Below are 16,135 nucleotides of genomic sequence, written 5' to 3'. Positions count from 1 at the left end.
GTATTTATTTTTCTGGAATTCTTTTTTTCTGTTTTTGGCTGCATATTTTTTCAATACCAGCTACTAGAACAACTGTGAAAAACATTGTTATTGATAATAATAATAATAATAATAATAATAATAATAATAATAATAATAATAATAATAATAATAATAATAATTTATATATTTGTATTTATTTTTCTGGAATAATTTTTTTCTATTTTCGTCTGCATATTTTCTAATAACAGGTACTAGGAAAACTAAAAACATCAGAGAAAAACAGTGCACAAGTATAATAATAATAATAATTGTTATTATTATTATTATTATTATCATCATCATCATTATTTTCTATATATTTTATATTTATTTTATTATTTTGCTACATTTTTCTGCATATTTTATAATAACAGAGAAAAATAATGTACTAATATAATTAATTTTTTTAATAACAATACTCAGCAACAACTTAGTTATATCAAAATTAATAATTTATTAATAATTAAATATATAAATACACACATTAAATCATTCATATTTTTAAGTTTTATTTTTTTTTATTAATTTAAGTTTTGTTCATTTTAGTTAGTTTTGTATTGTTTGTTTTTTGTTTGTTGGTACTTGAACTAGTACATATTTTAGTTAGCTGATAAGGCCAATTAAATTAAGTTTTAGTTCCAGAAATACACAGGTTCTTGGAACAGACTGTGGTTCAGTAAATCATCCCACTAAGGGATTATGGGTGTTCGTTCTGAGGGCGACCAAAGGGCAGTAGAGCAGAGCCTGTCTGTCAACAAACGCTCTACAGTGTCTTGATCACAACTCAAGACAATCTCTCCTTTCCCACTTCATCTTAAAACACGTCTTATATACCGTGAGATGTTCGTCTATAAGCTACACAACAAAAGCAAGAAAGGATGAGCTCCCAAGTCTCAGCAACAAAGCGAGTACAAGCGTCCTGAAAGAGAAAACGCTGAGCATCTGTCTCTCTATCGCGTCTCCCCTCGGCATGCTGGTGCTGCACTTGAAGGCTAACCTTTGTGTAACCTTTCTGAACGTTGAAAGCGTGTTTCACCACTGACTTATTGATTTGGACAAGGTCACCCTTTTATTCATTTTAATACCAGATTAACGAAGTCAGATCTTGAACTTTGATGTTAAGTTAAAAAAAATGTGCAGATGAGGGCAAACTGGAGGACGGCGTTGTAAAAATTAGCGTGACTTTATCGATGCGCTATTGACATTCTCTCTTTTTTTCCCTTTTTTTATTCAAGGGGAAGAAGTGTCAGCGTGGCCGATACCTGCTAACTAGCAGCGTAAGCACTAAAATAGGCATTTACATACTGCACTGTCAAAATTAATAAAGCTCGCTGTGGGACGCGGAGACTCTTTGTTGTTTTTTTGGCCCTTTTTTCTTTGAGTGTGTGTGTGTGTATCAGTGTGTGTTTATATTGAAATTCTGTATTAGGTGTCCAGAGCGTGCGTGTGTGAGCGTGTGATGATGCCCTTCACATGGAGAACAGTAACTATTTCTGGTAAGCACAAGCTCGTTTAGCTGCAGGTGCCCTGATGGGTAATTAACATGGACAGATTATTCATACAACCTCTTGATGCTTGATTCTCTGCTTACTGCTTATTAACACTTTATTAACACTTGAAGAAAAAATATAACTTTCATACACACACACACACACACACACACACACACACACACATGTTGGGTTTACATGTTTTATGGGGACATTCCATAGGCGTAATGGTTTTTATACTGTACAAACCGTACTTTCTATGGCCCTACACCTACCCTACACCTAAACCTAGCCCTCACAGGAGATTGTGCACACTTTTACTTCCTCAAAAAAACTCATTGTGCATGATTTATAAGCCTGTTTCCTCATGGGGACCTGAGAAATGTCTCCACAAGGTCAAAATCTACTGGTATTCCTATCCTTGTGGGAACATTTGGTCCCCACAACGTGATGAATACCAGGTACACACACACGCACGCACACACACACACACACACACACACACACACACACACACACACACACACATTCCGTTTGAAAGAAGTCTCTTATACTCACCAAGTTTTTAAAAAAACTGTAATACTGCTATGATGGCAAAACCACAATTAGGTTTTAGATTTTATAAAATTTACCTAAAAATTCCTCACTATGTACAGTAAAAAAATGAATGGACTACAAATGTAATTTTACTGTAAAATACAAAAGTGTGCATTACCTTTACCATTTTTTTTTTTTTTGGTGAGCATAAGATTTAAGCATAAGAGCATAAGACTTTTTTGAAAATCATAAAATAATATTAAACAAATAAATTAATAAACATACATATATATATTGAAATTAATAAGCCTACAGTAAAGATAAAAATGAATAGACAACAAGTGTAATTTTACTGTAAAATTAAGTACAAAAGTGTGCATTACCTTTAACATTATTATTTTTTAAATTAATGCATAAATTAATTTAAAAAATAATAATCATTAAAAGTGTGCATTATCTTTAACATTATTATTTTTTTAATTAATGCATAAATTAATTTAAAAAAATAATAATCATTGAAAAATAAAGAAGTAAATATATATTTGGAATTGTTAAACACAGTAAAACCACAATTAAATTTTAGATTTTATAAAAATTGCCTAAACTACCGCACCATGTACAGTGAAAAATGAATGGACAACAAATGTAATTTTACTGTAAAATACTGAGCATAAGACACTTTTTTGAATACCATAAACTGATTTAAAAAGTAATAAAAATATATATATATAATTACAAAAATAAATAAACATACATTTTAATTGTTAAACTTACAATAAAACCACAATAAAAGTTTATATTTTATAAAAATTACCCAAATTACCTCACCATGTACAGTTTACTGTAAAATACTGTAAAAATGTAGTACAAACATGTGCGTTACCTTTACCATTCTTTTCTTTTCTTTTTTTTTTTTTTTTTTACATAAATGCAGCCTTGGTGAGCATAAGACACTTTTTTTGAAAACCATAAATTAATTAAAAAAAATTATAATAACCTCTGCATATACAGTGAAAAATGTATAGACAACAAATGCAATTTTACTGCCAAAGTACAAGTACAATGATGTGCATTACCTTATAGTCCACAGTGAAAATCGATATTATGATCAACAGGTCAATACTAATGCAATTTTAATGTAAAATAATACTACTACTTCTATAATAATACTAATACTAGTCCTGGTGTGATGCATCACATTTGATATATGTGACCCTGGACAACAAAACTAGTCATAAGGGTCATTTTATACTGAATAAATAAGCTTTCCATTGTTGTAAGGTTTTTAGGATAGGACAATATTTGGCTGAGATACAACTATTTAAAAAATCTGGAATCTCAGGGTGCAAAAGAATCGAAATATTGAGAAAATCGCCTTTAAAGTCGTCCAAATGAAGTTCTTAGTAATGCGTATTACTAATCAAAAATTAAATTTTGATATATATACAGTAGAAAATGTACAAAATATATTAATGGAACATGATCTTTACTTAATATCCTAATAATTTTTGCCATGAAAGAAAAAACAATCATTTTGACTCATACAATCTATTTTTGCTATTGCTACAAATATACCCGTGCTACTTAAGATTGGTTTTGTGGTCCAGGGTCACATATATCACACTCTGGCATCGTAAACTAATCATTAGTTGGAACAATTACCAAGAAATTGCTTTACTGCAAATAAGTTGTCAGACGACGCCAGCAGCAAGAAGGATTCTACTTATACGATATTTCATCCGAGACACTTGACTGAAATTTGCCACTCCAAGGCTTCATAAAGACGCCATCATTTATTTGGGATTACCAAATGTGTATCATTCCCCAGAACTAATCCCACTTTTGTAATCTGTGACACACGCCGACTGACTTGTGCTAACATAAGAGGTTTTTGGCATACGAGTGTAGGACTGATCTTAAGGTGGGTCTTAATGTGTCGCCAGCGGCGCTAGCACACTCGAACAACACACATACGCTTAGACGTTCGTCCTGAACGTGAGTCATTGGCTCCAAACTGTCAATCAAGTCCCCTTTGCTAATTAAGTGGCTAATTATAGAGTTAACGCTGCCGAGCGGTGCAGTGATAAGGAGGCCAGCGGCTGACAAACAGACAGATGAGTATCATATCGCTTGAGTTCTGTAGGTGGACGTCTCAATAGCTATTAATTCTTCAATAAAGACGTGCATGTATGCAAAACTTTGAAGAGGGTGACGTTCGCTGATGTGTTTAATAGCTAATATGCCTTTGTTTCTGCCTAAATAGTTCCTGTAGTTCTTGATACCGCTGTAAAATAATAAGTTTAGGGATCTACCTTCAAATTTAATTTGTTTTCAGCATTTTTGTTTATTTAACCCCTTTCCAACAATGACTATTTGATTACAAGATCCATCTTTTCACACTGAGGACAACTGAGGGACTCATATGCAACTATTACAGAAGAATCAAACGCTCACTGATGCTCCAGAAGGAAACACAATGCACTAAGGGCCGGGGGTGAAAACTTTTGAAACCTTTTTGAAGATTAGGGTAAGTTTAACTTATTTTGTCTTCTGGGAAACATGCAAGTATCTTCTGTAGCTTCTGAAGGGTAGTACTAAATGAAAAATAAGGCAAAATAAGAAAAATGTACACATCTTCATTGTGTTCAAAAGTTTTCACCCTCGGCTCTTAATGCTTGTCCTCAGTGTGACAAGATGGATCTGTAGGACCTAAAGGATTTTTCTGAAGAACAGAAGGCCATTTAACTGTTTAGGACAAACAAGGGACTCATGAACAACTATCACTAAACAAACAAAAAAAAAAAAAACAGCTGTGGATCATTCAGGTAACAACAAAGTATTAAGAATCAAGTGTATGTAAACTTTTAAACAGGGTCATTTTTATAAATTCAAGTATTATTTACTGTGGACTATATGTAAACATCTTTTAATGTGAAATATCATATTCAGGTCAGTACTAAATAAAAAATAACATGCATTTTGCATGATCCCTCTTATTTTGGTAAAAATAATGAACATTTTGCAGATCAGCGTTACTGTAGTTAACTTTAAAATTAAAGTCTTTGGTTTTAGTGCAAATGCATTAGTTATACCACGATTGTTGAGGTAAACCAATGATTTATTGATCTGTGGCACTAAAGACAATTTGAATTTGTAGTAACAAATTCAACACTGTACTACAAACTCTACATTCTACAGGGTTTTATTATAGTTGTACTGCTGCAGTTTACCATGGTTCTGTCAAGAAACAAAATAGTTTCAGTGCTCTGATTTGATAAGGTAATACATATTAGCCTCCTTCACCTTTAGAAGAAATGTGTGCAGTGATAAGTGAGGACAAATTGTTTAAAGAACGTGAAAAAATAAAAACATCTCATCCTTTCCCGTCTATTCGCTTCAGTAGATCAATGAAGGAAGTGCGGGAGAAGTACTGGAAAGCCATCGGAGAGCGGCCAGACTTGTCTTTATCAGAAGAGCGGTGGAAACAAACACTTGAAGATCTTCTCCTGTGCTCTAAGTCTCTCCGTCCCCGAGCCTGTGCGTGCTCTTGTAATTATGATGTCTTTGTGTTTTTGTTTTTTTCTCTGCCTGCAATGATAAAGAGCTATTGAGACGTCTCCCGCTAGTGTGTTTGAAGACAGGCAGATCACACCCGGAAAAAAAAAGCATAGCCTTCATTAAATGGGGATTGAAGGCCACCCACCTATGCACCTGGGGGCAGATGGAGATCTGTTTATGTGCACGTGTGTGTGTGTGTTACAGAAGGACTATGCAGAAACAAGTTACAAGCAGGGAAAGCGTTAATTAGGTGCAAATTAACATTACTAGTTTACAATTAATTTTCCACACTTATAGTAAAACTACAGTTACTTTTTAGATTTTATAAAAAAAAAAAAAATACAGAAATTACCTCACCATATACAGTAAAAAAAAAAAATTAATGGGCAATAATACAGCAAAATCAGCATATTAAAATGATTTCTGAAGGATCATTTGACATCGAAGACTGGAGTAATAATGCTGAAAATTCAGCATTTCATCTTATGGATAAATTACATATTAAACTATATTCAAATAGAGTTCTTTAAATTGTAATAACATTTGTATAAATTTGTAAGATAAATGCAGCCTGGCTGAGCATAAGATACACAACAAGATTTTTTATGTTTTTTAAATCTTCTTCTTCTCAACAAGCCTGCATTTATTTGATCCAAAGTACAGCAAAAACAGTAAAATCAATGTTTTTTTTAATATTTGAAATAACTGCTTTCCATTTAAATATATTTTAAAACGTAATTTATTCCTTTGATTAAATCTAAACATTACTCCAGTCTTCAGTGTCACATGATCCTTCAGAAATCATTCAAATCAGCTGATTTTCTGTTCAAGAAACATTTATTTGTATTATTATTATTAATTTTTAAAACAGTTTAATACAGTTTGAGTTGAGTAGGATTCTTTGAGGAACAGAAACATCAGCATTTATTTGAAATGAAAAAGTTTTTGTAACATTATACACTATAGCATTCAAAAGCTTAGAGTCAGTATAATTTTTTGTTTTTGTTTTTTTGAGCAGCAAATCAGAATATTAGAATCATTTCCAAAGGACCATGTGCCTGGAGTAATGATGCTAAAAATTCAGCTTTGAAATCACCAGAATAAATTACATTTTAAAATATATTCAAATGGAAAACAGTTATTTTAAATAGTAAAAATATTTAAAAATTGTACTGTTTTTGCTGTACATTGGATCAAATAAATGCAGGCTTGGTGAGCAGAGGAGACTTCTTTAAAAAAAAAAAAAACATTAGAAAAATCAAAAGCTTCTGACTGGTAGTGTACTTTTTTGCAAACCATAAATTAATAATAATAATAATTAATAATTAATTAATTTAAAAATAATAAATGAATGTATATACATATATATTTTAAGTGTTAAACGTAGAGTAAAACCACAGATACATTTTAGATTTTTCTGCAAAATTGCCTAAATTACCAACCTCACCATATACAGTGAAAAAAACATAAATGTAATGGGCAACAAATGTAATTTTACAGTAAAACACTGGACAATATTAATGTGATATTAATGTAAAATAATAATAATGTCCTTTTACAGTAAAAAAAATGTTTAAATGATTTTAAAAATCTTTAAAAAATATCGTATAATACCGTGAAAAACCAAGTCCTGGTGTGATGCATCACATTTGATTATAACTTAAATTAAATGAATTATTTTTGTTTTCAATTGTGTCAAGATTTATGCTCAATTTGATGTTGTTTATGTTTTTAGTCATTGTTCATAGAAAGTGTTTTCTATTGTTCTACTTGATTTAGTGTATTTGAATCCAGCTGTTCAAAATATATCAATATATTCACAGTATATTCATATTTACATACAGGCAGTAAAATGCCTCCCATAAGGCTAGAAACATTATTGCTGAATTAGAGTGAATTTCTGGTCAGTTAAATTTGTTGCGTCTCTGCATATTAAGCTGTGAAAGTATGCATACATACATTAATATCTTTGTCTTCAAACTTTAAATTTGGCTCACAAATGTAACCCTCGGGATTAAAAGGCTTTTAGACAATTCTGCCAAGACTGTACAGATGTCAGAGACTGTCACCTTTGTCAGAGATCAAAAAAAGATGTCAAAAAATCCCAGATGTGCTAATGACATTGAGACTGTGTGAAGATTTTCTTTTGAACCGAACAAAAAAATAAAAAAATTTTGCAAATTACAAGCTTAATTTGTGTTCAACTGTGGATTTTTTTTCAGATGACTTGCCAATTGACTGCCATATGTTAAATCTGCACGACTGTGCCACTTCAAGATGCGCGTTAACACATGACTCTTTACGACATTTTACAAAAGTGCAGAATTAAGTTTGATGTTGCCGTGAATCACAGGTTTAGCCAAACGTAAACGCTCACTGGTTCTTGCTGATATCTATATTCCTGGCAGCACAAAGCTTTCGTCTCACACAGTTTGAAAGGCTTAGCGTTCATTAGGATGCAGGAGACGGGCTGCACTGGCCCATATGTCACTAAACAGATCTCCATGTTTTATTTATCCTAGCTCTTTCCCTACACACACACACACACATAGTTAACCCCTCAAGTCGGAGTGCACCGCAAGTGACCAGCTCTAAAACAGACAAGGGAAGAAGTCACAGTGTAAACCTGCATCGGCCGTGCTTATCAAGAAGCAGTTTGCACCATTAAACACTAAATTTTCAGCTTCAAACCAATTCTGGATTGATATAATCATGGCCTGATGTTTTTTGTCATTTAATATCATTTAACTTAGAAATATATTGCATTAAGAAAGTAAATGAGTTGCGAACTGCAAAATTAACATTGACCTCTAGTCTGACCAGATGACAATTTTTTCAAGCAACCTACCATTTTCATCAAAAAATCTCCTTGAGTAGCCAAAAAAAGAAAAATATCAGAAACAACGTACAACAACAACTCTAGGTGCTTGAAAAAGAAGATGTCTTGTGCGTGCAAGAGTGCTTACAGGTGCATGACGGAGCCAGCGGCAGTCTTAAATACTCCTGCACTGAGTGCGCTGTGTGTTTCTGCACATGTGTGTGAGTGAGTTTCGGGAGGGGGGCAACAGAAGGGGGGATAAACAGATGGAGAAACTGCTCCCCAAAGGGACATGTCATTCATCAAAGTCACCAGCTAGGCCTGCAATTGTTTTCACCCACAGAGAAAGAGAGAGAGACAGAGTGTGTGTGTGTGTGTGTGTGTGTGTGTGTGTGTGTGTGTGTGTGTGTCTATATGTGTGTGTGTTTGCAGACAGGTTTGTGTAAAAGTCGCTTTCTACAAGTGTGTATGTATGAGATGGAAGGCCGGGGACGTGTGTGTGGGAATGTGTGTGTTTGAGAGGGTGTTCAAGTGTCCTTTCGCTGACATTTCGTATCAGTGCCGCCCATCAGTTATCTGTTATCAGCGGTGGGCCAAGACTCGAACCCCGAACATGCAGTGAGTTGAGAAGTCTGAAAGTCAAATTACCCCGCATATGGTGAACTGCATAGACATTATTAGATTTTTATTTACCCTCATGTCGTTCCAAGCCCGTAAGACCTTCGCTCATCTTTAAAACTCAAATTAAGATATTTTTGATTAAATCTAAGAGCTTTCTGACCCTGCGTAGACAGCAACGCAACTATGATGTTAAAGGCCCAGAAAGATAGTAAGGACATTGATAAAATAGTCCATGTGACATCAGTGGTTCGACCGTGATGTTTTTAAGCTATGAGAATACTTTTTATTGCAAATTACTTTATTCAAGACTTTCCTCTCTTCCGTGTCAGGAAACATCCATTGTGGTACTGTCATGAATGTGCGTCGAAGACTGACAGGGAAGAGTAGAAATTGTTGAATAAAGTTGTTATTTTTGTTTCCTTTATGCACAAAAAGTATGGTTGAACCACTGATGCCACATGGACTTTTTTAACAATGTCCTTACTACTTTTCTGGGCCTTGAATGTGTCAGTTGCAATGCTGTCTATGCAGGGTCAAAAAGCTCTCGGATTTCATCAAAAATATCTTCACTTGTGGTCTAAAAAATGAGGTTTGGTACAACATGAGGGTGAGTAATTAATGACAGAATTTAAATTTTTTGAGTCAACTATCTCTTTAAAACACTTACTGTTCAATAAAATAGCCACACGACATTAACTGTATAGATGTTCACATGATTTTAGTATGCTAAAATTACTCACTAACCTTTTCTGAGTGAATTTATATTCAATTTTACTTAACTTTAACTTTATTACTATGACAATGTACAAAAAAAACCTAAAAAGGCCATAATAGGGACGAAAACAACTCAAAACAGCTCAAAATAATACATAAATTTTCATAGTAGAATAAACGTGAGTGCTTTTATTAAATTTTAACTTTACATTTCTGCTTTTAAATCCTCCAAAACTGACCCCATTTACTTCTATTGTAATTGCTTTACCATAACAGTGTTTTTTGCTTTTTTTATAAAGAAAATAAGTCCAAATTGTGACCCTGGGCGACAAAATCAGTCATAAGGGTCATCAGATTCATCAGTCTGAATACTAAATAAAAAAGCTTTCCATTGATGTATGGTTTGTTAGGATAGGATAATATTTGGCCAAGATACAACTATTTGAAAATCTGGAATCTGAAGGTGCAAAAAAATCTAAATATTGAGAATATCGTCTTTAAAGTTGTCCAAATGAAGTTCTTAGCAATGCATATGACTAATCAAAAATTACGTTTTGATATATTTACGGTAGGAAATGTACAGAATATCTTCATGGAACATGATCTTTACTTAATATCATTACGGTTTTTGGCATAAAATAAAAATCGATAATTTTGACCCATACAATGTATTATTGGCTATTGTCACAAATATGGGTTACCCGTGCTACTTACAACTGGTTTTGTGGTCCAGGGTCACAATTAATTAAGCTTAAATCACATTGAACGAGCAGTAAGTCTCTTTAACTGATATTCTGGTCTCTATATATGAATTGGGTTGCTCTTTCAAAAGGTCCCTACTTAAAAGTCCACAGAATTTTTTTGATGTTTTTATTGTCCATAGGTGAAAATCACAAGTTTTCAAAAGTAATAGCACACCTCTTCTCAGGTATCATGCCTAAAGCCCAAACAACACACGTTATTCTAATGTCCTGTACATAAGAGGTGTATATCAGCTCTCGTTCTTTCTACTCCGCTCAAGTGCCACAGGCTTATAATGTTTCTGTCAACAGCAATCCAGGAAACCAAACGCTAAAAACAAACCTCACAACAACACCTGGTTTACCAGCACCCCCCTGCTACTGCATTCAGATGCTCCGTCCTGACTGGAAACACAGCGGAGGGTTTCGAGAGAAGAGAAAAACGCTTCATTTCTCTAGAGACGCTTCTCTCTGGCTGCTTTTTTCTCTTTCTGAGTGTGAGCGGGAGCATTGATATCCTCCGCTGAGCGCCGTATCAGTCGAGCCGCCACTTTGTTCTGCCTAATTATGGCGTTAGCAGGAAATAACAGCACAAATTGCTGCTAATAATTAAATGACAAGTCTGATCAGAATCTGCTGATGTGTTAGTAATGCTGCTAGAATGTGACAATAGTTACGACGGCTCGGATGTATTACTAAAAACTAATGTGATGAACTGATGTATGGACACACTTTCGAAACTGTTTCTTTATTGGGTTAAGATTAGACGCACAGATACTAATAGACATATGTCATAATGCAATAAACGTATAGATTTTTATATAATGAATTCATTATAAATACACACTTGTATAATTACTGACTGTAATAAGGACAACTGTAATTAGAATTCATACTAGATTAGTATTACAACCAATACTAATTACATTCATTTTTACCTCATTAAAAAGTCACAAATCCAGTCATTTGCTGTGAAAGACGACAATTTAGTTGTTTTTGATAATTGTGGCCCATTTACAAGTTAATACTTTCAGGTGGTATATTATCATGAATACTGTGTCTCAATGGGCAGTACATCTATGTCAAAGTATTATATAAAACATTTTACACATTTAAGCAGCTTCACTTAATCACTTTACTGTGTGCTGTCTATTCGAACTGGAATACACACAAGTAAATGAAGAAATGCAAGTGGAAAGGATATAACGTTATATAACGCTATAAACATTCAGTGTAAGTTCAGCTCCTCAAGTTTCACAATATGTTGATACTGCTGTCATGGGGAATACACGGAGGCATCCTGACATACATGTGGATGTCCGTTCTTTTAGCGCTGCATGGATTTAATGCGTGGAATTACAGCAGAAAGACCCGAGGGGTTTGGAAACTCAACCGGATGGAGTCCAAAATAAACACTTTAGTTCATTTAACGTGTTTAAAAGGGTAAATGATACCAGTGACTACCATCTGGAAGTAATACGTACTTAAAAGTTACACTGTTGACTTTAAAAGTAGTCTATTATATGCATGAGGGCTGCATTGTTTGATCAAAAATACAGTAAAACCCATAATATTGTGAAATGTGACCCTGGACCACAAAACAAGTCATAAGGGTCAGTTTTTGTTTTTTTTTAATTAACATCATATTTGGCTGGGATACAACAATTTGAAAATTTGAAATCTGAGGGTGCAAAAAAATCTAAATATCAAGAAAATTGCCAAAAGTTGTCCAAGTAAAGTATTTACAAAATATCTTTATGGAACAAGATCTGTAATTAATATCTTAATGATTTTTGCTATCAAAGAAAAGTCGATTTTGACCCATACAATGTATTTTTGGCTATTGCTACAAATATACCCGTGCTACTTGAGACTGGTTTAAGTGGTCACAAATATAGTTACTATTTAAAAGAATTGTTTCTGTGTTAATATATTTTTAAATGTAATTCATTCCTGTGATGCAAAGCTGAATTTTCAGCATCATTACTCCAGTCTTCAGTGTCAAATGATCTTTCAGAAATCAATCAAATATGCTAAGCAAACTGTGACCCTGGACCCTGGTCATAAGTGTCGATTTTTTCGAAATTGTGATACATACATAATCTGAAATATGAATAAATAAGCTTTCCATTGAGGTATGATTTGTTAGAATAGGACAATATTTGGCCCGAGATACAACTATTTGAAAATCTGGAAAAAAAAATCTAAATATTAAAAAAAAATTAAAAAAAAAAAGTTGTCCAAATGAAGTTCTTGAAATGCATATTACAAATCAAAAAATAAGTTTTGATATATTTACGGTAGGAAATGCACAAAATATCTTAATGGAACATGATCTTTACTTAACATCTTGATTTTTGGCATAAAAGAAAAAGCAATAATTTTGACCCATACAATGTATTTTTGGCTATTGCTACAAATATACCTGTGCCACTTAAGACTGGTTTTGTGGTCTGGGGTCACAAATATAGTTACTATTTAAAATAATTATTTCTGTGTTAATATATTTTAAAATGTAATTTATTCCTGTGATACAAAGCTGAATTTTCAGCATCATTACTCCAGTTTTCAGTGTCACATAATCCTTCAGAAATCATTCAAATATGCTAAGCAAACTTTATATGTGACCCTGGACCTCAAAACCAGTCATAAGTGTCAATTTTTTGAAATTGAGATATAATCTAAAACATAAATACATCAGCTTTCCATTGATGTACAGTTTGTTAGAATAGGACAATATTTGGCCTGAGATACAACTATTTAAAAAAATCTGGAATCTGAGGGTGCAAAAAAAATAAATCTAAATACTGAGAAAATCGCCTTTAAAGTTGTCCAAATGAAGTTGAGAAAAAACGTCTGATACTTGATATCCTATAGATGGCATAAAAGTAAAATCAATAATTTTAACCCATACAATGTATTTTTGGCTATTGCTACAAATATACCCGTTCTACTTAAGACTGGTTTGTGGTTCAGGGGTCACATAAAAAAACCTTTATACTTTAATCAAAGATTCCTAAAAAATGTATCATGGTTTCCACAAGAATAATAACCAGCACAACACTGATAATAAGAAGAAATGATTTCTGAAGGATCATGTGAAACTGAAGACTGGAGAAATGATACTGTAAATGCAACTTGCATCGCAGGAATAAATTACATTTTAAAACATATTCATATTAGAAATAGTTATTTTAAATTGTAATAATATTTCACAATATTTCAGATTTTCTTGTATTTTTGATCAAATAAGTGCAGCCTTGGTGAGCAAAAGAGACTTTCTTTCAAAAAACTGATTCCAAACTTAAAAATAAGTTTTTTGAGAAAAAAAAAATGTTAGGTGAGAAATTCCCGCTCACTTTTCATGAATGAGGCCCATAATGTCAATGTCCCTATTAACTCGCAATGCTCTCAAATTGCATCACATCCTCCAAAGTCAGACATTTGTTGGCGTTGGGGACGGCAAGATGAGCAGAGGGATTGAGAGAAATGTGGACGCACATTTTAAAGAGCCCCCCCCCAACCCCCACCCCCCCGGAGCGGCCAGCAGAAATAACAACAGAGTCATCTAAAATCAATCAGCGGGGCCGGCTAACGGACTGCTCCGGCTACTCCGCGCTGCGCAGATCGATACCCGCTCTGGCCATTGTGAGAGCTAAATTGCCACTACCATCAGCAATTTAGAGAACTGAAGCTAAAAGGCAAGAAGAGGAGTGGAGAACGGACATGACGGTAACGCATCCGAGCACGACGTTAAACGACACATGCGGTTTAGTCGTAAATATAAATACGCAAACAAAACACTCAGGTGGTGCCCAGCGGTTTGGGATTTCGGTCTAAAAGCGATAAAACAATTCCTCCGAAACAGATTGTGTTCCAAAGGAAGAAAAGATGAAAGAGGGATGACGAGAGAGAAGGAGAGAAAGCAAAAGCGTGCACAGGAAAAAAGCAAAGAGGCTACAGAAATCCAATAGTTTAACCTCTGTTTGAGACGCAGTGGTGGCCAGTGAAGGACAGAGGGGGAAAATCAATACGAGCTGATTTGCAGAAGGTGGAAGAGTGGGAGGAGGAGAGAAAAGGAGAGCGAGAGAGATGGGAAAAAAGACAGACAGCACAGATAAAAAAGAGAGAGAGAGAAGAAAAAAAACGAGCGCAAATGAGAAAAATGTTCATATACGTGGTTTTACACGCTGGCGTCCGTCTGAGCGCGTGTCGTTGGTTGACAGGTGAAGCTGGTATTTTAAGGTCTTCCAGGTGGGTGAGCGAGAGAGGGGGGTCTTACCTGTCGGGGAGAGCAGACTGGGAGAGAGCAGTCCGTGAACGCTGTGAGGAAGCAGACGAGAGCTGTCCTGCATCGCCACGCCGAGAGAACGCTTGGGAGGACGACCAGGCCGAGAACTGCACACAAAAAAACAAACAATGAGGTTTAACTGACATGAAATACATCTGCTTCTATATTTTTGCTTGAGTATGTACAGTAGGTCACAGGGTCACATGATTTAAAGTTTGTGATTGGTGAGCACCAAATATAGGCTACCTTTAAGTTAATGACTCTCGTTCATTTTTGCAAAAAATACATTAAAAAGCAATTCTTGAATACACACGACACAATATGATGCATTGCACACAATACACTGCATTTTTAAATCTCTTATTTGTTTTTAATAAAGAAGAAAAAAGCCTATTTTAAATAAGTTCTTGACAAGAAAATCCTTAATAGTTTGATGTAATTGTTTATTAAATTCATTAGGGAAAAACACTTTAAATATTGTGCTGGGCAACGATTAATCGTGATTAATCGCATCCAAAATAAACGTTTTTGTGTACATAATGTACATACATTAAATATTTTTAAAATATATACTGTATGTGCGTGTCTTTATCTATACTAAATATACACAGTACACACACATATATTATAAAAACTTTTATTTTGGATGCAATTAATCGCGATTAATCATAGCCAAGCACTAAAAAATATATAAATAAACAAATTCTTCAGTTCTTTTAATAGTAGTAATATTATTATTTTGTAATTTATTAATTTAATTTAATTTAATTTTATTTTATTTTATTTTTGTGGTACAACTAACATTCAAATTTTGACCTTTTCAGATAGAAAGGTTACTTCTGGTTGTAATATATATATATATATATATATATATATATATATAAAGCTGAATTTTTTTTATTTAGTTTTAATATATATATATATATATATATATATATATATATATATATATATATATATATATATATATACATACACATATATTAAATCTATAATAACCATATTTTAGTAATATATATTTAATATATTTTGAATAAAGCATTAGAAAGATATAGATATATATAGAGTCGTCTTAATGTTTAGAGCCATTAAAATGTATATTTTCTTGAAATTATATATATATATATATATATATATATATATATATATATATATATATATATATATATATATATATATATATATACTTAGTTTGTTAGTCAGTTAAAAACTATTATCAATAAATTCTTTGCTATTTTCCAGAGTAGTAATATTAGAATTGCAAAAAAAAGTTGTTATATTACGCAATTCTATTATATCTCGCAATTCTGACTTTTTTAATTGAATTTTGAGTTTACATCTTACA

General features: G+C 33.2%; 1 protein-coding gene across 4 annotated transcripts in view; it reads right to left on the bottom strand.

Moving 5' to 3' along the window:
- Positions 1-16,135, bottom strand: part of dacha (dachshund a) — a 196,241-nt gene that overhangs the window by 108,866 nt on the left and 71,240 nt on the right. For all 4 annotated transcript variants that reach the window (XM_073824205.1, XM_073824206.1, XM_073824207.1 and 1 more), the window contains exon 2: positions 14,782-14,897. In XM_073824205.1, coding sequence (XP_073680306.1) covers positions 14,782-14,897 — 116 coding nt within the window. The remainder of the gene's footprint in view (positions 1-14,781; positions 14,898-16,135) is intronic.

The sequence above is a fragment of the Garra rufa genome, chromosome 19 (assembly GCF_049309525.1).
Source record: "Garra rufa chromosome 19, GarRuf1.0, whole genome shotgun sequence".
NCBI classification, from domain to species: Eukaryota; Metazoa; Chordata; class Actinopteri; order Cypriniformes; family Cyprinidae; genus Garra; species Garra rufa.
The sequence above is the reverse complement of the archived record's forward strand: the minus strand, read 5'-3'. Positions and strand labels throughout refer to the sequence as shown.